At 64.9% G+C, this 23,469-nt stretch overlaps 3 protein-coding genes across 6 annotated transcripts; 1 reads left to right on the forward strand and 2 right to left on the reverse strand.

Annotated features, from left to right (window-relative positions):
* Nucleotides 1-515: 515 nt before the first annotated feature.
* KIFC1 (kinesin family member C1) lies at nt 516-9,511 on the reverse strand. Its single transcript, XM_063123559.1, has 18 exons — nt 9,466-9,511; nt 8,464-8,529; nt 8,130-8,264; nt 7,170-7,284; nt 7,048-7,095; nt 6,901-6,942; nt 6,599-6,815; nt 6,317-6,515; nt 5,082-5,228; nt 4,853-4,981; nt 4,402-4,518; nt 4,136-4,309; nt 3,582-3,749; nt 2,559-2,697; nt 2,245-2,384; nt 1,063-1,136; nt 723-798; nt 516-598 (listed from the first exon to the last, which is right to left on the reverse strand). Exons 2-18 carry the CDS (start codon nt 8,479-8,481, stop codon nt 554-556), a joined length of 1,983 nt encoding a protein of 660 aa, XP_062979629.1. The 5' UTR covers nt 8,482-8,529; nt 9,466-9,511; the 3' UTR covers nt 516-553.
* Nucleotides 9,512-9,959: 448 nt separating this feature from the next.
* On the forward strand, nt 9,960-18,140 carry PHF1 (PHD finger protein 1). 3 transcript variants are annotated; one of them, XM_063123562.1, is made up of 15 exons: nt 9,960-9,995; nt 11,256-11,542; nt 11,646-11,727; nt 12,061-12,156; nt 12,246-12,331; nt 12,677-12,825; nt 13,406-13,501; nt 13,607-13,675; nt 15,114-15,237; nt 15,522-15,589; nt 16,122-16,250; nt 16,436-16,580; nt 16,740-16,843; nt 16,938-16,997; nt 17,297-18,140. In XM_063123562.1, the coding sequence occupies exons 2-15, from the start codon at nt 11,270-11,272 to the stop codon at nt 17,613-17,615; spliced, it is 1,800 nt and encodes a 599-aa protein (XP_062979632.1). In that variant the 5' UTR covers nt 9,960-9,995; nt 11,256-11,269; the 3' UTR covers nt 17,616-18,140. The 3 variants fall into 3 exon arrangements, with proteins under 3 accessions (XP_062979632.1, XP_062979631.1, XP_062979630.1); XM_063123561.1 differs by lacking the exon at nt 9,960-9,995 and adding an exon at nt 10,876-10,904; XM_063123560.1 differs by lacking the exon at nt 9,960-9,995 and adding an exon at nt 11,060-11,106.
* A 378-nt stretch (nt 18,141-18,518) lies between these two features.
* On the reverse strand, nt 18,519-22,904 carry CUTA (cutA divalent cation tolerance homolog). 2 transcript variants are annotated; one of them, XM_063123564.1, is made up of 6 exons: nt 22,871-22,904; nt 21,956-22,110; nt 21,799-21,858; nt 19,383-19,428; nt 18,775-18,824; nt 18,519-18,658 (listed from the first exon to the last, which is right to left on the reverse strand). In XM_063123564.1, the coding sequence occupies exons 2-6, from the start codon at nt 22,087-22,089 to the stop codon at nt 18,556-18,558; spliced, it is 393 nt and encodes a 130-aa protein (XP_062979634.1). In that variant the 5' UTR covers nt 22,090-22,110; nt 22,871-22,904; the 3' UTR covers nt 18,519-18,555. The 2 variants fall into 2 exon arrangements, with proteins under 2 accessions (XP_062979634.1, XP_062979633.1); XM_063123563.1 differs by lacking the exon at nt 22,871-22,904 and adding an exon at nt 22,327-22,428.
* Between the last annotated feature and the right edge of the window lie 565 nt (nt 22,905-23,469).

Consider the following 23,469-nt stretch of genomic DNA (forward strand, 5'->3'; position numbering starts at 1 on the left):
GAAATTCAAGGCAGCCGTGCCTATCCCCTTTTTCTTACCTCTGACTGGTCAGCCTGCCCCTGGGGAGCTCTCTGTGCATGCTCTGGTCCCTTTTAACATCTACTATTTTTAAATGTTGTAAACCGCCCAGAGAGCTTCGGCTGGGGGGCGGTATATAAATGTAATAAAATAAATAAATAAATATTCCGTCCCCTGCAGGAGACGGAGGGGGGTGCAAGCCAGCCGCCCACAAAACATCCACCCACCCCGCAAACACACACAGACAAGCCCCACCCACCCACCCCGTCCAGGAGCGCAGCTGGGTGGGCCGTGGGAGCCTCCCCTCTCTGCAGGGCAGAGGCCCAGAGCCCATCATCACGGGGTGCCGGATCTGCCAGGGAGCCAGAAGAGGCCCTTCTGTCTGGTTGCAAATCAGAACTTTATTATGCAATGATTAAAAAACGTATAAGAAGTAATAAAAGTAACAAGAATAATAACAGTAACAAGAGAGTTCAAGAAATGACAGACAGGCCGTCTCTCTTCCACAAGCAGCCAGCAAGTGCCCGGGTCCTGCTCACTTCCGGTGGGTGGACGCAGTGCCAATGACACATTCGTTCACCTGCAAGGCAAGACAGGTGGGCTGGGGGGTGTGAGGGGGTGCGCAGCACCCCAAAGAGGCAGGGAGGAGCAGCCAGAGCCACGCCAGAGGGCCCCTCCCCTCCCTCCCTTCCAGAGACACTTACTTTCCGAGCAAAGCGGAGGGAGTTGAGGGATTCTCCGAAGTTCTCCTCCAAGGGAGAGATGTTCACAAACATGAGCCTGGAAGACAAGGGGGGGGGCACGTAATGCTGGTTGGGGGGTGGGGGAGACCCTGCCTTCCAGGGTTGCAGCTGGAGCAGGTGGGGGGAGAAGGAGACCCCACCCCACCGGCCAACTCTCCCACATTAGAGGCCTTCAAGAGGCAGCTGGACAACCATCTGTCAGGGATGCTTTAAGGTGGATTCCTGCCTTGAGCAGGGAGTTGGACTCAATGGCCTTGTAGGCCCCTTCCAACTCTGCTATTCTATGATTCTATGAACTCACATCTTGGAGCTGCCGCCCAGGGAGTTCTGGAGCAGGTAGGTCAGCTTGCTGTTGCGGTAGGGGATGTGGGCCTCCTGCAAGGAAAAGGGCACAGGAGACAGCGCTCAGCCCCAGGGACACCCGACCCAGTCGGGCGGGACCGTGGCCCAAGAACAGCGGAAGGGACCGAGAAAGGACGGGGCCCGCCCTCGGAAGACTCCCCTCCGCGAACATGCCGTGCGAATCGGTTGCGGTGTTCTCACGCGCGGGGAAAGGAGAACAGGCAGAGCCCTCTGCCCGCGCGGCATGTGCCAGGGAGGGCTCAGAAGAGGGCCGCACGCGCACTCCTGCTGCTGCCATCTCCACAACCAGCCTGTGAGGGAGGGGGAGCCGCTCGCCAAAGGCCGGCCAGCGAGGAGGGCAGGGCGATCCGACGTCCGACTCTCCCGCAGCTGCTGCGCCCAACCTGACCGGGGGAGGGGGGAAGAGACCCATTGGGTTCAGTTGCTGGGGAACATGGGCAGGAGGGTGCTGTTGCACCCTGTCCCACCTTGTTGGTTCCTGGCCGATGGCTGGTTGGCCCCTGTGCGAACAGAGTGCTGGACTGGATGGACCCAGTCCACCTTGAAATCAATGCAGTGATTACTAGAAGCCAACATGGATTTGTCAGGAACAAATCCTTTCAGACTAATTTGATCTCATTTTTTGATAGGATAACGTATCAAAAGGGGAGACATGATAGCACTCTTCAAAGACTTCAAAGGTTGTCACACAGAGGAGGGCCAGGATCTCTTCTCGATCCTCCCAGAGTGCAGGACACGGAATAACGGGCTCAAGTTACAGGAAGCCAGATTCCGGCTGGACATCAGGAAAAACTTCCTGACTGTTACAGCACTGCGACGGTGGAATCAGCTACCTAGGGAGGTTGTGGGCTCTCCCACACTAGAGGCCTTCAAGAGGCAGCTGGACAACCACCTGTAAGGGATGCTTTAGGGTGGATTCCTGCATTGAGCAGGGGGTTGGACTCGATGGCCTTGTAGGCCCCTTCCAACTCTGCTATTCTATGATTCTATGACCCTTGGTCTGATCCAGCCTCAGGGCTCTTCTGATGTTCTTATGACTCCCCCCAGCCCCAGAGGGTGACCCCTCCCTGGGGGGAGAGCATGCCCCCTCAGCCCCACCCCACCCCCGGCTCCCGCGTACCTTGTTGCTGAGGGCCATGATGACCAGGCCCAGGTTGGAGAGGCTGCTGTTGATGGCCTGGGTCTCCCGGAGGCGATCCCCCTTCGACAGGGACTTGTCCAGGCGCTCGCTGCCTGCCAGGTCCACCAAGCTCAGCACGGCTGCAGGTGGGGGGGGGGGAGAGGGAGGATGAGAACAAGGCAGGAACCCCCCTCCTTCAGGCTGCTGGGCTTCCCCAGGCAGGATCCGCCTGGAGGAAATGTGTGCTCCAGGGAGGGGGGGAGGGAGAGATGGAGCAGGGTTGGTCTCCCGGGGGCCCCTCCGCCCCCACTCACAGGAGGTGCGCAGCTCCCTGCGCCCGTTCCGGCCCTCGATGCGCAGTTGGAAGAGGCTGTGGCTGCGGGAGGAGCGCTCGTTCAGGCTGGTCCTGGCCACCGAGCGGTGGGCTCTGGCTGTCTGCAGCAGCTTCAGCACCTGGGCGGGGGAAGGAGGGGGGGTCAGCACAAGGCACACGCTGAGCACGGCCCGGTGGACCGACGGGGGCGGCCCGGAGCCACAGAGCCCGAGGGGAGTTCTGAGGCCACCTGCCTGGGGCAGACTCCAAATGAAGCCCTCCCTCCCCCCCTTCAGTGACCCCCCCCACTGCTAGATGCTGAGCCGGGGGCAGCAGGGGGGTGGGGGCAGATAGAGAGGGAGGCCAGGCGCCACCTCTGCCTGCAGGGAACCACCCCAAACTGCCGGGGGGCGTGGCTTGAACCTCCGGAGGCCCAGCCTGCCAGAGGGCCCCGTGACCAGCTCCCTCCCCAGCACGTCCGAGCCCATCAGGGGCCAACAGAGCAGGGCAAGGAGCAGCAGCACCCTCCCACCCATGTTCCCCAGCAACTGGGGCGCACAGAGGCTTACTGCTTCGAATACTGGGGGCAGCACACACCCATCAGGGCTCGTAGCTATGGATGGCCTTCGCCTCCAGGAATTGATCCAACCCCCCCTTTTTAAAGCCATCCAAATGGGTGGCCATCACTGCATCTTGCGGTAATGAGTTCCACAGTGTAACTCTGCGCCGTCTGAAGAAGTCCGTCCTTTTGCCTTCTTTACAGCGGCCGCACGCTGGGTGGCCGTTTCCATCCACCTCTCCCAGCAGCAGCACCCCGAGATCTCATTCTTGTTCGGTCACTGCCGGCCCAGGCTCCACGCCACAGGTATCACAAGCCCCCATCAGGCTGCAGGACCCAGGAGGAGCCCCCAGCGTCTGTCTTCCTGAGGGGCCGGCAGCAGACACCCCCCCTTCCGCCGGATCTCGCTGGGGGCAGACCGGAGCCTCGTCCCCCAGCCCAGCCCACGTGCGCAGAGCGCCTCACCTCCTGCTCCGAGGCAACGGAGACGTAGCACAGGTTGGGCACGTGGAGCTCCTCCGTGTGCTGGCTCACCCTCCGGATCTCCAGCTCGGAGTTCTGCTCGGGCCGCAACACCAGCAGGTCCCGCAGCGACTCGTTGTAGATCTCCAGGAAGTTGGCAGTGAACTGATACTGAGGGTGGCGGTGGGGGGGGGGGGGAGGAGATGGTGAAAGGAGAGGCAGGTTGCAGCGGGCGGGGGACAAGGGGGGGGCACCCGTCTGGCGGGGGGGCCCAGGCGAAGGAGGCCCTGCCGTCTTCCGCCCGCAGCACCAGCTATCTGCTCCTCCCAAGGGGGACTCTCCACCCCCCCGGCCTGCCAAGGAGAGCCACAGACACTCCACACACACCACTGCCCCCGGAGAAGGGGTGACTGGCTCAAACTGGCCCACGCAGGCCCTTCTGCCGGCAGGCACCGTCCCCCAGCTGGAGCGCTTCGGAGGAACACATAGGGCTAGGGCTGAGGGCTGAGGGCTGGGTCCCGCCCCCCCTACCCCCCCCCCCCGTGAAGCCCGCTCACCTGCCAGCCCTTGTCTTCCATCCTGCGGGAGGCCTGGAAGACCTGCTGCACGGCCCGGGGGATCATGCCGGCTGTGTCGGGGCTCAGGGGGTCGGGGCCCTCCATGGTGTACGTCTTGCCGCTGCCCGTCTGCCCGTAGGCAAAGATGCAGACGTGGTAGCCGTCCAAGGCAGACTGGGGTGAAGGGAGAGGAGGCCGTTGAGCAAACGCCCCACCGAGGTGCCCCCCCATGACCGCCCCCAGCAGCCCCCCCCCCAGCCCCCTACCTGGATGAGCAGAGAGATCTCCTCAAAGACGTCTCCCTGGGAGCTGGAGGGTGGGAAGACCCGGTCGAAGTGGAACTCGTAGCTGACGTCGTCCTTACGCTCGCGGCCCACGTGGGACTGTGGGGAGGAGCAAGGGGGCGCCGTCATCCTCAAGGCGGGACTCCAGCCCTCGGGGGCTCCACGCCCCCCCCCCCAGTTCCCGATTCAGGAGAGGGGTGGCTGCGACCGCGGCAGCTTTCCAGAGGAGTGGGCGGCAAGACCTCTCAAGCCCACCCCCTCGGCAGGAGCCCAGCCAGACACCCAACGAGCCCGCGGCAGCCAAAGGCCGGGGCCCCAGCCTGTCGCTCGCTCGTGTCCGCGACACTCGTTTCAGCCCACAAGGCAAAGCATGCTGGGAAACACCCCCACCCACCCCCACCCCCGCCCCCGCACCCAGGGCCGGCTGCCTTACGTCTTCCGCTCTGGAGAGCACGAGGCTCTTGTTGTCTTCGTCCGGGAAGCTCAGGTGGCCTGTGCCCTTCTGGGCCTCTCGCTCGGTGGTCAGCAGGGGCCGGACGCGGCAGAAGACGCGGATGTTGCCCTGGAAGAGCGGAGAGGGACCCACACCCCCCGTCAGCCGGAGCCCCTCAGGGGCAGGCGCCCCCCACCGGCCCTCCCCGGCGGCCCCACCCCCGGCGCACCTTCAGCTCCTGGACGGTGTTGTGCAGCTGCCGGCGTTCCATCTCGGACTCGTGCAGCTTCTGCTCCAGCTCGGCCAGCCGGGCCTGCAGCGCCTCCTTCTCCCGGCTCTGCTCGGCCAGGCTCTCCTCCACCTGGCGCAGCACAGCCTGCAACGGAGCGGGCGTGCAGAGCTGGTCAGGGCCCGGAGAGACGCAGGCGACGGCACAGGGGGCCGCCCAAAGCGCCCCACTCCCAGCAGAAGCCCCGCCGGCTTGGGCACTCCAGAAGCGGCCACCGCGCTGGCAGGAGGGCTCCGCTCCACAACAGCCCCCCCCCCGCCTCGTGCAAAGGGGCCACAGGGCAGCCTGACCATGTGAAGAGCTGCCTGGGAAGGCTCAGGAGGAGGGCTGGATCCCCCCAGTTCTGCGCAGGGCGCCATCACATGCCCACCATCAGTGGCAACTGCGAAGCGCCCCCGGGACACTCAGGCACCACCTATGGTCCGGCTGGAGTCACCCAGGAGAAGAGACTACCCTGCGGTGGCCCCCGATCTGAGGGACTCCCTGCCCCTGGAGATCAGGCGCTGCGTCATTTCAGCCTTCCTTGATTGACCAGCGATGGTTTTATTGGCATTGCATATACAAAAAAGCCCTCTTAATGTTCTTTTTTATTTTTCATTGTTTACCGTTTTGGAATCTGTTCAGCATGATATAAATCTGGCTTTCAGGAATTGAAATGCAGCCTTTAACTATACCTGGCCGCAGAAATAAACCTTTGGGTTGTCTTTATTGCTGTATTATAGAACCATGGAATAGCAGAGTTGGGAGGGGCCTACAAGGCCATCGAGTCCAGCCCCCTGCTCAATGCAGGAATCCACCCTAAAGCATATCGCTATTCATGGAACTTTTTTTAAAAAAACCCGCAATTGCTTTCTAAGGTTCTCAGGGAAACGGGCAGAAGAGCCACTGCTCCAAAACACAGCCTTCCTGGACGGGCGACGCCAAGCCTGCTTCTTTTGGGAGAGGCGGGGCAGCAATAGCAGCAGAGCGCCCGCCCCGACTCCGCAGGGCCTGGAAGCAGAGCGCCCTCCCGGCTCCTGCCTCCCCCAGAGCTCAGAGGGGGCCGGCCTCAACCCATTCCAGGGCAGCGTTTCCTCCCCCCCCACCCCCACCCCCCCGTGGCCGTTGAGCCGGAGTGCGGAATTGCCCCCTCCGGGCACTTCCCTGGGCGGCCCCCGGCCCCATCTCCTGCTCACCTCTTGAGCCTCCAGCCGGGCGGCCAGGCCCCGGTTGCCCTCCTCCAGCTCCCGGTTGACCCCCTGCAGCTCCCTGACGGTGTGACTCCGGCTCTGGAGGTCCTCCTCCAGCTGCCGCTCTTTGGCCTGGAGCAACGACACTCGCTGGAGGCTGTCTCTGGCCTGGCCTTGGCACAGCTGCAGCTCCGAAGCCAGCACCCTGAGGAGAGTGGGCCAGGGTCAGATCCGGCCGCCCCGGAGCGCCTGCTGCCTGCCCCCCCGCCCCCCAGCTCCACTACTCGCCTGGCCCGGCCGCTCAGCTCCCGGTTCTGGGCCGTGGCCTGCCCCAGCTCCACTTGCAGGCCGCCCAGCTGCTGCTTCAGGGCCTCGTTCTCCCCGGCCAGGCCCTGGGCCTTCTCCTTGTAGGCGCTCACTCGGGCCCGGAGGTCACTGTTCTGCCCCTTCAGGTCCCAGGGGGCTCGCTTGCTCTCCGCTCTGCCCCCGGCAGCAGGAGCAGAGGCTGTGGGCAGAGGAAGGAAGGAGGCCGTGAGCAGGAGGGAGCCCCGGGAAGGCCTGCGGGGAGCCCGCCCTCCTCGGGGCCTTACCGGGCTTGGAGGGTGCTGCGGGCACCGGCCGACGGATCACCGCTGAGGAAGGAGGAGCAAAGCAAAAGAAGACGTGAGATCCCAGCAGACCGGCCTCCCCCACCTTCACTCCCCCACCCCTCCTGGCTCAGCCCATCGAGTCGCTACCTGTAGTAGAAGCCGTCGCTGCTGCCCGGGAGGAGGACCGGCGCCGGCCTGTGGAGAAAGCGGTCTCAGCCGAGGCGGAAGGCGGCCCACCCAGTCCCCCAGCCCTCACGGCTCCTACTTACCTGACGACCGGTGGCCTCGGTGTGCAGCAGAGACCACGGGAGGGGCTCTGGGGTGGGACGTGGCCACCGTCATGGCGCCCCTCTTGGTGGGGGGAGGGCCCCCCCGGGCACGTTTCTGGGGAGAAAGAAGGGGGAGTGAGCAGCCACCTGCGATTACAGTCATTTGGGGGGGGGGGGGGTGAGCCAGAGGAGCTCCTTGCCTGGCCTTCATGGCTCTGAGGGGGGGGGGCGAGGGCTGTAGGCACCACTCCTGCTTGTTTTAGGCTTGGTTAAGGCTTGGTTTTGCTTAGGACTTGTTTCAGGGTTGTCAGAACCCGGCCTTCAAATATTTTGTAAGCCGCCCAGAGAGCTTTGGCTACGAGGCGGCATATAAACGCAATAAATAAACAAATGCTCCCTGCTGCCTGGGCTGGCACAACGTAAAGCGCCCAGGGCAAGCCAGCCCCCGTGGAAAGACGGCGCCTGCGGACACCCGGCGCAACGTGCCAGTAAGTTAAGCCACAGTGGGCCGCCCTGACACGCAATCCAGGCCCCGTGTCCAGCGCACCTGCCCCTTGGGGTGCCCAAATAAGCAAAACCCCACAGGGGAATAAACCATGGCCAAAGGCAAGGGCGGAACCGAGTAATCTTCTACAATAATATTATTAGCAAAAAGTTTATTAAAGTGCCAAGTGCCTACGCGTTTCGAATGCAGTGCGTTCTTCCTCAGCCTAGCAGTTTCTGCAGATAACTACACTAACGTTATAAAGCCCTGAGGAAGAACGCAACTGCGTTCGAAACGCGTAGGCACCTGGCACTTTAATAAACTTTTTACTAATAATATTATTGTAGAAGATTCCTTGGTTCTGCCCTTGCCTTTGGCTATTTTTTACTCCCCTTGGTGTGCCCAGCGCGCCTGAGACGGGTACCGAACCGCGAAGGAGGGGCACCCCGCGGAGGAAGCCCCGGATCAGGTCCTACCTGCTCCTTTGGGGGTGCGTTCTCGTCGGTGGCTGGCCGCTTGAGCCGCAGGCTGGGCACAGGGAGCCGGGAAGCCGCTTTCAGCAGGGACGGCCCTTCCCGGTCCGTGTTCATCTTCTGCTCTGCCAGGGGCAGCTGGAGGTGGAAACAGGTGTGATATGTCTGCGTGTGGGGTGTTTGTGTGTGTGCATGCGTGAAGAGGGGTTTTTCTGGGCTCATGCAGCAGACACACGCACACCCCGGTGCCACCTGGCTCCCCTGGCCTTGGAGCATTAGTCAGAGGCGGATGCCAACCCCTCCCCCACCATCGCAGCCTTCTGCACAGCCTACTCACTGGGAGCGGGCAGGCCATCGTCCGCGGACGGAGCCTTGGCAGGGGCCCCAGCAGCACTTCCGCAACCTGGCCAGGAGAGAAAGGAGAGACGTGTGAAGGGAGGCCTGTCCCGGTGGGGGGATCGGGGCAAGCCCAAGTCTGGGGCAGGGAGATGCCTTCTGGCGAACCAGACCACTGCCTGTGGAGCCCCACGGACGGACGGAGCCGGCTCTGACTGCGGGGCAGGTTGAGGGGGGGGGGCGAAGCCTGGGTCACGCTCCCTTCTGCCTCGCAGGACAGCCACCCCTCTCAGGGTGTTGGGGAGGGGAGCCCCTCTCCCTGCCAATTTTGCTTTCCAGGTGACAGGGACCAGCACCCGCCTGACCTCTGGCCCCTGGAAGCCGCACGGTGGCCCAGCCGCCCTGATTCTGGGAGGGCCAGGATGTCTTGGCACGATGGACTTCTCTAATTGGGCACCATCAAGAAGGTCAGTGTGTCCCCCTCCCCCCCACTTGGCGACCCCCCCACCCCACCCCACCAGCTGGGAGGCCCTGGGCCGGCTGCAAGACGCTCCTCTTCCCCCCCCTGGATCTGGCCTGCCTCGCAGGGAGGGTTTGTGCACACGAGACGGGCGGGGGGAGACGAGGAGGGGGGAGGGGATCCCCATACCTCCCCCTCTTTCTCTCTCTCTGGAGGGCGCTGCGTGTGTGGGGTGCGTGCCTCTCCCCCCCCCCCGCGGTCGTGTTGGGACTGCAGCTCCCATCATCCCCCGACCACGTGGGAGTTGTGCTCCGACCCACCTGGGGGTACCAGGATTAGGGGGGGGAGATGAGGACGTCACGAGGAGACCCCTGAGGCTGGATCAGGGCCACCAGCGCCCACCTCGTCACACGTGGGGAGGGGGGGCAGCAGCACCCCCTCGCCCATGTTCCCCAGCCACTGCCTCGGATCCTAGAGGTGGCACATGGGCCATGGGAGAAGCCTTCTCCCTCCCCCCCTCCGCCATCCCAAGAGGCTCCTGACCGTCAGTCGAGTGGGGCGACGGAAAGAACTCTGCCCATGCCCAGAGGACGCAACCTCCCCTTGTGCCGATCTCTCTCTCTCTCTCTCTCTCTGGGTGCGCGCGCGCCCTCCGGCAACGTCCTCGCGATTCAAACGGGCCTCCCGTCGGCCCCCGCGAAGAACAGCCGCAGCGGCCCCCACGAAGGCGAGCCTCGGCCAATGGGCAGCGGTCTCCGCCCCCACGGAGGAAGCCGGCCAATCCGCTCTCTGCCTGGCGCGCCGCCGCTCCGCCCCTTCGCTCTTCCGCCCATCGCACGAAGGCGGCCTGGCGCGGCCGCGCGTGCTCCGCAGGGAGGGGCGTGGTCGGGCGAGCGTGCGCGCGCACCTTGAGGGCAGCCCCGCCCACAGCCTGGCAACGGCCGCAGCGCCGCGCGAAGGCAGGCTGGGAGGGGCGGGGCCTGTCGGAGGGGCGGGGCGAAACACGTCACGCCCCCCTCCGCCCCCCCCAGGCAGCTATTCCACAGGTCGGGCCCCAGGTAGGCATTCCACAGGTGCAGCCTCCTTTCCACCGCCTTCGGGCTTCACCTGTTGAACGCTCACCCTAACCCATCCTGCAACCTGGGTGGGCCTTTGGGGTTGGGCGGGGGGGGGGGCAGGGGGCTGCTGCCGCCGCCGCCCCTGCTGTGGCCTTTGGGGTCAGGAGGAAATGGGAGGGGGTCGAGTCTGGACTGAGGAGGGGGCGGCCGATGCAGGCAGGGATTGGTGGCCCCCACCCCCACTCCCACCCCACTTCCTGGCCTTTGGATGGGGGGTTGGGGGCGGCGGGGGGGAGTCCTCCACCTAGGAAGGGGGCAGGCAGGGGGCAGAGCCTGGATAGGGGTGGGGGACGGGGTGGGGTAGGGTGGGGGGCTCCCTTCCTTCCTTCCTTCTTTCCTTCCTTCCATCCATCCATCCCTGGAGGGGGGTTTGCATCAGTGCCGATGAAGGTCGCTTAAGGGCGCTGCGGGCGGGGGGGGGGGGAGCCGTGGGTCGCGGGGTGGGGTGGGGTGGGAGTGGGGGGTGTCAGCGCAGCCCAGCAGATCCCAGCAGGTGGGTGAAGGGGGGAGGGGCCCAGAGCCACCACAGGTGCTGCCGCGGCCCCCCCCCGCCCCAAGCCTCTCCGTGCAGGGCTTTTGGGGAGGGGGAGGACGCGGCCCCCTCCCCTCCTGCCCCCGGGGCTCTGCCGGTCTCCCCCAGCGGGGGCAGGCGGGGTGGGGGGGCGCCAGGGGGGCGCCCGTGGCCGGCGTCCCTCCGCATCCCCCCTCGCAGCCCCCCACTCCGGCTGCTGCGTCACTTGGGCTCCGCTTGCGATGGAGCCGCAGAGGGTCCCGCTCTCTCGCCTCTGAGGACCCCCCCCGTCCCCCTCCCCTCCCCCCGCCGGGGAGACCCCCCCTCCCGCAGCCAGCCAGCGCCAGGAGCGGGTAAGGGAGGGGGCGGAGGGGAGGGGGGCCCAGACCCCGTCCTTCCCCTGCAGTCAAGGGGGCGCCTCCCCCCCCCCGCATAGTCCCCCCCACCTCCATCACAACATGCTCGAGCAGGATCCGTCCTCTGCCGGGGCTGGGCAGGCAGGGAGGGAAGGAGGGGGCTGGATGCCCGGCAGGGGTCGGGGCTGCTCTGCCACAGGTGAGGCGCAGGACTCCTGGGTCCTCTGGCAAGGGAGGGAGGGAGGCCCGGAGAGGGGCGCCGGAGCTTATGGGGGGCCTGGGGCGGCTGGGGGCAGCCTCCTCCCTCTGCTGGGGATGACGCCCAGTGCTTCTCTCCCCACATGCCAGGAGGGCGCGATGTGATGGCGAGTGAGCCCCCCGCCCACCCCTCTGCCGCTGCCGCTGCCGCCCGGGTGACACGGACCAGCGCCCGCCTGACCTCCGGCCCCTGGAAGCGCCCGGCCGGGGCCTCCTCCTCTTCCTCCTCCTCCACCGCCGCCTCCTTGGGGGCCCCTGCCGGCTCCAGCAGCGGCAGCACCGCAGCCCCTGCCCCCGGCTGGCCCCGATTCTGGGAGGGCCAGGATGTCTTGGCGCGCTGGACCGACGGACTTCTCTACTTGGGCACCATCAAGAAGGTCGGTGTCCCCCTCTTCCTCCTCCCCCCCACCCCACCCCACCCCACCCCGGCCGCTCCGCTCCCTGCAGGCTCGTCCTCTCACCCCCCCTCCGCTTGTGCAGGTGGACCCCCTCCGGCAGGTCTGCCTGGTGCAGTTTGAGGACGACTCTCAGTTCCTGGTGCTCTGGAAGGACATCAACCCAGGTGAGCGGCCAGGACCCCCAAGCGCCCACCCCAGTGCCCCTCTGCTGAACAGCCTGGACGCTAGGCCCCACGGAGCTCCCCTCCCTCTTAATCTGGGCAAATGACCCCCTTTGAACTGGGCCCCCTGGTGTTAAGGGGGGGCAATGGGGGCAGAGTGCCTCCCCCCTTGCCCCCCTTGCCAGCTCCTTCCGCCTGAGCCAGGCCCCGTGCAAGAGGACGTGGCGGCGGTGGCTGTGCTGCCCAAGTAATGACTGGGCTACTCCGGTGTCAGGGGGGAGGGACACGTGGGGGGCACTGAGGGGGCAGCTCCGGCCCATTTCCCTGCCTCCGCAGCGGCTGTGCCTGGAGAGGAGCGTTCCTGCTGCGTGTGCCACTCGGAGGCCGTGAGCCCGGACAACCGGCTGGTGAGGTGTGAGAAATGCAGCCATGGTGAGTGGGGAGGGGAGAGGAGGGGGGAGACACCCCCACCCCCACCCTCCCACCCCACTGACTCTCCTGCCGCCTCGTCCTCCCTGCAGCCTACCACCAGGAATGCCACCTTCCCAGAGTGCTCGGCGACAGCGCCTGGATGTGCCGGCAGTGTGTCTTCGCGGTGGCCACCAAGGTGAGGGGCCCCTAGGTCGCACCCCCTCCCCTCCCCAGGAACTCCCAGGGCCCTTTGACCCTTGCCGGCTGCTCCTGGCCCATGGTGCTTGGGCCTCCCTGCCCCATTGCAGAGGGGCTCAGGGGGTCTCGCCCTTGAGGGAAAGCCCCTCCTCCGGTCCTCTCCCCCACATGAGGCTTGCCCTCCCTCTCTGCCCCGCCCCCCAGGATCAGCCTGGTGAGAGCCTGCCTGGGCTTTCAGCATGCCACTGCATGGATCAGGTGTGGGTGGACCCCCCCCCCCCCGCCTGCCTCCCTGCCTGCCCCTGGGCCTGACGCCTGCCTCCTCCTCTCCCTCTCTGCGCAGCGGGGGGGTGCCCTCAAGAAGGGCCCCTACGCCAAAGCCATGCTGGGCATGAAGCTGGTGCTGCCGTACCAGCTGAAGGCGCTGGACTGGGACGCTGAGCACCTCACCAACCGGCAGCAATGCTACTGCTACTGCGGAGGCCCCGGCGAGTGAGTGTGCGCCTCCGGGCGGGGTGGGGCGGGGGGTGGGGCGGGCCGCGCCCTGCAGGCAGCCCTGGATCGTGGGGGGCAGGCAGGTCCCAGGGCGCTCCGGTCCTGCTGCTGGGCTTCCCGTCGGGGCAGCTGGTGGGCCACCGTGTGAGCAGAGCGCTGGAGGATCAGGCCCACTTTGGCCGGATTCAGCACCAGAATTCCTCCGGCCCGGACTCCCCTTTTCCCTCCCTGCACAGTCAAACTCTGGAACTCACTGCCACAAGATGTGGGGATGGCCACCAATTTGGATGGATCTGAAAGGGAGCTGGATAAATTCCTGGAGGAGGAGGTGATCCATGGCTACTAGCCCTGATGGCTAAGTGCCGCCTCCAGGATCCGAGGCAGTAAGCCTGTGTGCACCGGTGGCTGGGGAACATGGGCAGTGGGAGGGGGCTGTTCCACTTGCATCCTGCTCTGGGCGTCCCTGGCTGACGGCTGGTTGGCCCCTGTGGGAGCGGAGTGCTGGGCGAGGTGGACTCTCTGGCCTGATCCAGCCCCAGGGCTCTGCTGACGTCCCCCTGCCTTCCTCCGGCCCCAGGTGGAACCTGAAGATGCTGCAGTGCCGCCGCTGTGCCCAGTGGTTCCATGAGGCTTGCACCCAGTGCCTGAGCAAGCCCCTACTCTATGGGGACAGGTGAGGCCCCTTGGCTGGAAGGGCGCCAGGGTGGGTGGGCGGGCGGGCGGGCGGGCAGGGAGCCCTGCTGCACCACTGACCCACCGCGTGGTTCCCCTGCGGCAGGTTCTACGTGTTCGAATGCTGCGTGTGCACAGGAGGCCCCGAGAGCGTCCGGCGTCTCCCCCTGAGATGGTGAGTATGGCGGGCCCCATGCCCACACGCACGCCGGAGCGAGGCCCTCGGCTCTCGGCAGCAGCCGCACCGGCTGCCGGTCTGTTTCCGGGGTGAATTCAAGGTAGAATCATAGAACAGCAGAGTTGGAAGGGCCTCTTGAGGCCATCGAGTCCAACCCCCTGCTCAATGCAGGAATCCACCCTAAAGCATCCCTGACAGATGCTTGTCCAGCTGCCTCTTGAAGGCCTCTGGTGTGGGAGAGCCCACAACCTCCCTAGGTCACTGGTTCCATTGTCGTACTGCTCTAACAGTCAGGAAGGTGCTGGCCTCGGCCTTGAGGGCCACAAATGGCTGGAGTCTGAGCCAGCTCGAGCTCAGGGCTTAAGTGTCGGAGGGGGCCCCCACCCCACCCTCTGGGCTACCCGCAAGAGCCACGAGGGACCAGCCTTTCTCAGGGGTGGCCCCACACCTCTGGATCTCCCTCCCCAAGGCGAGACGGATGGCTTTGGACTGGTCTGCCGTCCTGGAGGGGAGGGGAGGGGAGCCCCCTCCCCCCCCCCCCCGGCTTCCATCCTTGGTAACAAACCCACTCCCGGGTTGCCGTGCTGGGTGAGGGCCTGTGCCCGAGGGTGGCTAGCAGAGCACGGAAGCGGTAGCCCTCCCCTGGCATCCTTCACTCCGAAGGACATGGAAAGGCCTAGCTGGTGGCCCCCAGAGTCCTAATCGCCACGACTTCTTCCAGGTGGCCATTGCTATGGTTTGTGGTGGGGAGTTCCACAGGCTGCAGGAGCAAAGACTTCCCGCCTCCCTTTGGCCCATTGAAATCAGGGAGCAACGTTTAAAATTCCTCCTCCTCCTCCTTCCTCCTCCTCCTCCTCCAAGTGCATAGCGGCCCTGATTCCCAGAGGGGTGACAGCCGCCGCGTCAGCCTGTTGCAGCAAACGCCGCCAAGGGTCTCTGGCAGCCCCTTGAGGGCTGGCGCACTTATTCCGGCAGCAGCTTTCGTGGGCAGCGTCACACGCGTGGCGGGTTGGCCTCCAGCAGGCAGTTCCACAGACCCACGGGAGGGAGAACATTTAGCAAGAGCGTTTCCACTCCTGCAGCGCCGGGTTCTTCCGGGCCGGCCTTGCCCAACCTCCAGGTGTGCTGGGCGGCTGCGTGTGCCCAGCCGGAACGCTGCCCCACACGCCCGGAGGGCCCCTTTGCGAGCCGGCATGAAGTGGCACAGAAGGGGACTCTGAGCTCGCCGGTGGCCACTGCTGCTGCTGCTGCTTCCGGTGGCTCAACTAGAAGCTCGGTGGCAGAAGAGGGCAGCCGTCCACGAGAGGGAGACCGGCCTTCGCAAGGGCTGCCCAGAGGGAGGGGGGCTTCCTTCCAGCCCGCGTTTGGCCCCGTGGGGCTGGAAGGACTCCAGCCACGGAAGCTGCTCACACGTGGGGCCCCCTTCTCTTTGCAGGGTGGACGTGGCCCACCTCATCCTCTACCACCTCAGCATCTGCTGCAAGAAGAAGTATTTCGACTTTGAGAGGGAGATCCTGCCCTTCGCCAGCGAGAACTGGGACAGCCTCCTCCCGGGGGAGGTGAGGGCGCAGCGGTGGCGGGGGGGGGGTGAGGGGTGGTGGTCCAGGGTGTGTGGGGGGGCATCTCTGCTTGCTCTTTCCTCCCTATCCTGGGGTCTGTGTGCTCCCTTCTGGCAGGCAGAATCCCCCCTGGTGCCCACAGGGAACCCGGGGGTGTTGGTGGTGGAGGAACCAGGCCGGGGTGGGGTGGGGTGGGGTGGGCGTGAAGGGGTCAGAGAAAAGTTGGGCGGGGGGGGGCGTTCCCCTTGCTGACTCTTCCCCTCTCTTCTCATTGGCCCCTGCAGCTCTCGGACACGCCCAAAGGGGAGCGGTACAGTCAGCTCTTGAGTGCCCTGACCGGCCACAAGGACAGGTAGGCCTGGCTCCCTCCCACTCCCAGCTTGCTGCTCCTTCCTTCCCAAACGGGGTTTTGCCCGGAGGGCTGGAGAACAGTCCAGGTGGGCTGCGCTCGACCCAGCCTCCCCTCCAGGGCCCCCACCGGAGCCCACCAATGCCTCGGGTTCCCCAGCCCCTGGCGGAGAGAAGCCCCCGGCCTCTGAGTCTCCGGGGAGTAGCCGGAGCCCTCGGGCCGCCGAGCCACGGGTTATGGCCTTCCTTCTTTTGAAGTGTTTTCATGAAGCCCAGAGTGGCTCACAGATCATCAGTCAAACGCAGGCCCTGCCCACAGACTGAGCACCTGAAAAGACACGACATGCAAGGAAAGAGGGATGAGGAGGGGAGAGGGGCGGAAGTCCTCCTTCCAGCGGGGCTGGTGGGAGGCCTTGCTCTCCCGCCCACCCGCCTCCCTCCGCCTCCTCTTCCATGAAAATGTGTGAAGCGTGCGAAGGACGTCCCCGGTGGGCCGCCCTTCCTTTGGGGTGACGCTCCTCCCTCTGTCCCTGCAGATTCATCTCCGGCAAGGAGATCAAGAAGCGGAAAGGCCTCTTTGGGCTGCACCTGCGCGTCCCGCCACCAGCGCCCCAGATCGCGGGCGGCTCCGGGGACGGCAAGCCCCCCCTCATCTTGGAAAGCAGGTGAGGCGCGTCTCCCTTTCCCTCCCTAGGTCTCCCGGGGAGGAGGGGGGAGCGGGGCCGGCCTGACTGGAGGCTGCAGAGCACGCACAGACCCCCCCGCCCCCGGCTCTGGCGCAGCTGCACTGCCCCGCTCCGCCTCGTCAGCACCCCCTCCGTGCTGTGCAGATAAGGAGGGTCTCTTACAGCTTCCTTTCAGGGCAGGGCAGGCGTGGGAAGGGGCCGGAGCGCAGGGGGGCCAAGCGGCGCCCGGGCGGGGCGGAAGCGGCCGCCCGGACTGCGGAGCAGCGCAGCGCCCAGGCGAGGGAGCGGCTGGAGAGAGCCCTCACTCAGGTAACGGGCGGGCGGGCGGACGCTGGGCCGGGGGGGGCATGGGGGGGCACCGCACCCCCCCCCCGCTGAGATGGCAGTCCCTTGAGCAGGCGGCTCTGGGCCCCAAGGCTCGTGGGGCAGGGGGACGCCGCCCCTGAAGCTGCCTCTGTCCCCTGCCAGGAGGTGGTGCGGATCCCAGTCAGCGCTAACCAGAGCTACGGCGGCTACGGCGGCTCCTCCAGCAACTACAACTTCCGCCGCACCGACGCCCGCTGCCAGGACAGGTGAGGGCGCCCCCAGGGCCCCTCTGGGCAGGGGGCGGAGGCGGGGGGCGGCCCAGCCACGCTCCCCGCTGACCGCCTGCCTCTCTCCCCGCAGCGCCCCCATCCGGATGTTCGCCTCCTTCCATCCCTCGGCCAACACCGCAGGGACCTTGAGGTGAGCGGGAGGGGAGGGGTCCCGGACCTCTGCAGGGGGGCCTCTGTTCCAGAGAGGAGCGTGGGAGCCTGGGAGGATTGGGGGAGAGCAGGGGGAGGCTCTCCGGGCACCCAGGCTTAGGAGAGGTCTGGGCTCTGTGGCCCAGAGGGGGTCCTGTTGGGCTGGGAAGGGCCCTTCCCCAAACTGGCGGGCGGGCGGGGGGACGGGGGTGTGCAGTCCTCCCAGCGCCCACCTGGCCTGTCTCCTCTGAGCGGTGCTCTGGGGGTTGTGCTGCCAGCTGACCTCCCTCTCCTTTGCAGCACAAGCAGCGGCCCCTCCCTCGATGCTTACGACACAGCTGCCGCCACCTCCACGGAGTGCGAGAGCCCCGAGCGCCCAGCCCCCTTCCTGCCCCGCCCGGCCCCCGCCGCCAAGCGCCCGGCCCAGCCTGCGGCCCCCGCCCCCTCGACCCTCTGCGCACCCCCCAGTGCCCCCGGCAGCAGCAGCAGCAGCAGCAGCTACTTCGGGGCCATGGGGCGGCTGGCGCGGGGCGAGGCGGTGCGCATCCTGGCCCGGCGCGCCACCACCGACGGCACCGTCCAGTACCTGGTGGAGTGGGACGGGGGAGGCATGTTCTAGCCCCCTCCTCGGTGCTCCCGGAATCCCCTGGGGACAAGATGGACTCCCAGCCCAGCTCTGGCCCGGCAGCGGAGAGGAAGAAGAGGCCGGCCTCTGCCTGGCGAAGGAGAGAGACGCGCCGTGGGGCGGAGGGCCTTCCCTGCAGCGGCCCCAGCGGCCCCCTGGAGGAGGAGGAGGAGGAGGAGGACTGTGCCGTTCCTTTCCGGGACAGGAAGGGGAGCCTGAGGGGAGGGGGCGGCAGGACCCCACGTCTTCCCTCCTGCCGCCACCGCCGCTTCCTCCTCGCATCACGAGAGTTTTATTTCTGCTTATTTTTTTACTGTTGTTAGTAAAGGTTTTATTTAAGGAGGCCTGCTGAGAGTGGAAGAGGGCACTGCTTCCCTTTAGGGCAGGGGGGCTGCCCCCCAATTCCCAGCCGCCCCCCCCACGCCTGCATCGCCGCTTCCGCGTGTCGTGGGCCGCCGCTGCTGCCGCTGCTAAACTGACTCTGTACAAAGCGCCTAAATAAAGAGCTTCTGGTCTACACCGAGTCGCCTGCAGATGCTTCCTGGGGCGGCAGGGTTCCGCCCCCCCGGCCCCCCCTTCCCCTACAACCTGGGTGGGGCCCTGTCTTGCGTGGCCCCCCAGATGTGAGCTCCGGACAGTCAGGGCCCAACGGATCTGGTTTCCAGTGATCCACCGCGTGTGCCTCTCACTTAGGAACCGGAGTGCATTGCGAGAAAAGACGGGGCACTCCCTGGAAGGGGTGCCTGGGGGTCCAGCCCCCCACCCCACAGGCTGGGTCTGCCCCGCACCCCCCCCCCCTCTCAGCACAGGAAGAAAAGCCAGGCCAAAGTCTATTGCCTTGATCTCCCCCTTGTGCCCAGGGGGACTTTATTGCTGCTACAACATGGCGGACCCCCTACCTCCCCCCCACCCGCCCACCCATTCTTCTTGGCTCCTACTCGGGGGGCACGTTCTCTGCGACCCACTTCAGGTACGGGGGGTTCCCCTCCTGGATCGGGACGGCGATCACCTCGGCCACTTCGTAGGGGTGCACGGACCTGCAAGCCAAAGGGAGGGGGGAACAGAAGGCTCGGCTCTGGCAGAAGGGACACCCCCGCTCTCCCTCCCCACAAGGTGCCCCCGCTCCCCTCAGCCCCATCCTGCCAGGACTCACCGGACAAAGTCGGCCAGCGCGGAGACCCGGGAGCTGCGCGTTTTGATCATCTGCGGGAGGAAGAGCCCCGTTCACTTGTCACACGTTATTTTTATATCCCACCTCTGCAATTATGTCGTCTTGTCGTCCCCTGCAATGACCTCAGCCCTGTGTGTGTCCCCCCCCACCCCCCCCACAAGGGACTGCTTAGTTGGAGGCTACCCAAAGTGGGAGGGGGGAAGCCATGAGTGGCCTAAGGATAAGCCACGGAAGAGGAGCCAAACTACAGCTCCCAGCACGCCCCTGGGCCGGCCGGCCGGCCTCCTTCCCTTAAAAGGGTGGAGGATGAGGCTCACCTGCCTGCACAAGCCTGGGCTTCCCTCTGCCAGGCCTTCACCTGCCCCCTTCCTTCAGCCCCCTCCCCAAAAGCCAGGGCCTCCGTTTCCCCCATCTTGAGAAGGGGTGCAAAGGCCCCCCCCCAACACCCCCTTCACTACGGAAACTGGTTGTCTCTGCTGCCCGCTCCCCAGACGCAGGACCGGCAAGGCAGGCTTGCAAAGGGGTGGGGGTGGGTGGGGAGAGAGGAGGGGGCTCTCCAAGACCCTCCCCCACAGGCAGCCCAGGCTCACCAGCAGCACCTCGGAGTCTTCCTCCACCTTGCCTTTCCACTCGTAGCTGCAAGAGACGACACGGGAGGGAGGCTGTGGGGCAAAGGGCCCTCCAGCTGTCTTGGACTACAACCCCCAGCATGCTGGGCTGGCGTGCACCAGGCTGGGGCATCCTGCCATCAACAGCCTGGACCCAGGTTCAGATGGGATGTGTGTGCGTGCGCGTGGGCTCTGGCCCCAGCCAGGCCCAGCTGGAGGTGGGAGGTTTCCGGAAATTCTGAAGGGAAAATGTTCCCGTTCCTCATTCCCCAAAAATTTGGGAAGGGGGGAAAGGGAAAATGTGCAATCCACACACACACAGCCTTTAGAGAGGGTATTACGCACAGCTTGGTTCGGCCGTAAAATTACCGTTGAAATCAAAAACATGTAACAGCAAACTCAGTAAGTTTGTAGTTATTGTCTGAATAAACCACACCTTTAAATTTAAGACCCCCAACATGGTAATTTTATCCGCAAACACATTCTGGGAACTTCCTACAAGTAGTTCCAGAAACATCTGAATCCTAGGCCAGATCTACACCAAGCAAGAGGTGGGTGGGTGGGCTTTGGAAGCGGCCTCCAGCGGGTGTGTCCTGAGCCCCAACCGTGGTCACTAGCGGTTATAAACCGTTTTAAAGCCGGAGAGTAGGTCCTGCCCTGGAAAGCCAGAAGAGCTCGGGACGGAGGAGCAGGGCGAGGGGTGCACAGTGCCTGCTCCCCGGTCCTGAGGAACTGGTTGGGGTGGAGTGTGTGGGGAACATGGCCTGAGGGAAGAGCAACCAAGAATGTAAGACGTTGTACAGTTGAGGCAGCGTTCCCTAACGGTGAGGCCAAAGTGGGAATTTGATTGAAAACTAAAACAGCGAGTCCCACAGACACAGATCACGAAGTTAGTTTGTTTTTCATAAAAAGAAACGTAGGTGGGCTAACCCACGCCTTGTTCTGCCACATGACGGGCTCAAGTTAAAGGAAGCCAGATGCCAGCTGGACATCAGGAAAAACTTCCTGACTGTTAGAGCAGTACGACAATGGAATCAGTTACCTGGGGAGGTTGTGGGCTCTCCCACACTAGAGGCCTTCAAGAGGCAGCTGGACAACCATTTGTCAGGGATGCTTTAGGGTGGATTCCTGCCTTGAGCAAGGGGTTGGACTCCATGGCCTCATAGGCCCCTTCCAACTCGACTATTCTATGATTCTATGTGGTGTCAGCAGTGGGATAACCTGTGTTTGCTCCCACATGTGGGTTTCAGAACGATCCTTGTTGACTGCTGGCGCATCTCACCAGAGCAAAGCCCAGAAACACAGGGGACTCCCGAAAACAAAACTCAGGAACGGCCAATTTCTTCACATGTTATGACTCTAGTCCAACGCAGGCTTGGGCCCCTCAAGGTCTGCCAGTAGAAGACACTGAAGGGCTGCAAGCCGATGCCTGCGAGGAAGCAACAGTTAACTCCGTGGGAGTTACTTCTGAGTAGAGAGACGGATATTGGGCTGCACGGTAGAGCAATGAAGTTCATCAGGAATGAAATAACTGCTGCAAAACGTGCAGACAGGATTCGTTCTTTCTTTTTTAATCCCCATGTCTTCAGAGTTTACTGAATTTTTACATCTCTAGTCCTAAGTCTTCCCATGACTTCGTTTTTAGAAATAGTTTGGGGCTAGGGGTGTGTGTGTGTGTCAAAGGGAGCATAAAGGCCAGGTAGCAACGTATAACAGCTGTGCAGGATGGATTCCAAATCAAAGAAAATGTGGCTCAACATTCAAATAAAATATTTCATAATCCAAAATTGTTCAATGGGGGTAGGGGGGTGGGAAACTAACGCGGTTCTTGGGGAGGGGGGTTGTTCCCCAATCCCAGACGTTGACATCTCCAGACCAACCGCCCCAGAAGTTGACCCCAGGGCAGCAGCTTCTCTGGGACTTATCATAGAATCATAGAATAGTAGAGTTGGAAGGGGCCCACAAGGCCATCGAGTCCAACCCCCTGCTCAATGCAGGAATCCACCCTAAAGCATCCCTGACAGATGGTTGTCCAGCTGCCTCTTGAAGGCCTCTAGTGTGGGAGAGCCCACAACCTCCCCAGGTCACTGATTCCACCGTCGCACTGCTCTAACAGTCAGGAAGTTTTTCCTGATGTCCAGCCGGAATCTGGCTTCCTGTAACTTGAGCCCGTTATTCCGTGTCCTGCACTCTGGGAGGATCGAGATGAGATCCTGGCCCTCCTCTGTGTGACAACCTTTTAAGTATTTGAAGAGTGCTCTCATGTCTCCCCTCCATCTTCTCTTCTCCAAGCTAAACATGCCCAGTTCTGGCCGCCCCATACTGGGCATGGGGCGGCCCATGCCTGAGACGTCACCCTCCTGCCCGCCCACTGCCGGAGCTGAGGGACAGCACTCACATGGAGGTGATCTGGGGAACGATATTCACGCAGGCCGCCAGCCGCTTCTCCACCACCGCTCTGCAGGGCAGACAGGCAGAGACCCCTCAGCACCCTGCGAAGAGCCCCGGACCCCCTGCCCCCACTCCCTGCCCTTCCCTCCTTCCCTCTGCCCCACCTGGCAATCTCCCTGGCGACGGTCTGGTTGGGGCAAGTGACGAAGGCGGCCGAGAGGGTGCCGGCCACGTAGGGCCCTTCTGTGGCCGCCATGGAGGAGAAGCGCTGGGAGGCCGTCCGGAGCAGCGGCAGCATCAGCAGCGACAGCAGCAGGACCTGTGGGGGGGGGGAGTGGGGCAGCGCCAGGCCGTGGGTGGGGGGCAGCCGGTGCCAGCAGAGAACAGGGGAGGGGCATCATCCTGTTTGCAGCTTCATTATCCACACACACCCCAGCCTGGTTGAGCAAACAAGCCCCTGCTGACCCCAGGTGCCCCCCATAAAGGGGACGGGTGTGTGTGCAGGGGGAAGAGCCCCCCTATCGCAGCTACTTACACAGCAGGCGCCTTTGGCCATCTGCATGCGGCTGGGGGGGTCTCCCTCGCCCGCCATGGGGGGGGGGGGCGGGGTGCTGCGAAAGACGACAACAGTAGCAGAGCCTTCAGCTGACCGGGGGGGCCGGGGGGGGGGCAGACACGTGCGCGAGCGCGCACACCTGGCCAGGTAGGCTTTAGGGCTGCCTCCCTCCTTCTCCCAGGGAGAGGGGGTCCAAGCGCCCCCACACTCAGCCGCGGAAGCGGCAGTCCCTACGGAAACACGTGTTCGTGTGAATGCTCGCCACACGCACACCCTGGGCAAACGCGCCTCCCCCTGGGCAGCGGGCTCCCTGGCGCAGAGGCAGGAGTTCAGCCCCCCTTCGTCTCGCAGCCGAGGGGGGGTCCTAAGGGGCAAAGAGACCCCCTGCGGGTGTGGGGAGGGGCGCCTTGCAAAAGGGGGTGTTGGGGGGCGCCCCGACAGATTTGGGGCTCCCCCTCCTCTGGAGCCAGGCGCGGGGGGGGGGGCAAAAGGCCGCGGGGGGAGGGGCACAAGTTCTCTCTACCTGCTCCCTGTCGCGTCCGCACCCCGTGAACAGAGCGCCCTCCCCCTTGACGTCACTGGCCCCGCCCCTAGGCGGCTCCGGCCCGGGCCCCGCCCCCACCCGGCAGCTCTCGATGCGCAGCTGCGGCCAGGCCGAAGTGCGGCCGGTGGAGCCCTTGCAGCTCGCTGCCCTGCCCCGTTCCCGCGTGCAGCCCAGCAGCCGCGCGGGGCTCCGAGAACAGCCTTCTGCTTCTGCCCGCCCCGCTCTCTTGCTCATACACGCGTGCACACATTCACACGCGCGCGCGCGCATGCAGACTCCGGGTGGGATGCTGCCTTTTCACGTCGTTATCTGGCGTGGCTGCGGAGGGCACAGCCGGACGGCACACCGGCAGCCGGGGGCGCGTCCGTGCCGACCAACACGGCTTCCGCCTGATCAGAGGCAGCCGGGGCGGAGGCGGCACCTCCCCAGGCCGAGGCGGGCCCCCCGAAAGCCCTGCGGGGCCCATTGCAGGGCTGCCTCCTCTCCTCCACAGAAGTGAACGGGGCCATTAATCCCCCACCGCGAGCCATGACTTGCGGGAGGAAGCAGAGGGGCTGCCGCTCAGTAGGACACTTTGG

Source organism: Elgaria multicarinata, chromosome 3 (genome assembly GCF_023053635.1).
Source record: "Elgaria multicarinata webbii isolate HBS135686 ecotype San Diego chromosome 3, rElgMul1.1.pri, whole genome shotgun sequence".
In the NCBI taxonomy this organism is placed as follows: domain Eukaryota; kingdom Metazoa; phylum Chordata; class Lepidosauria; order Squamata; family Anguidae; genus Elgaria; species Elgaria multicarinata.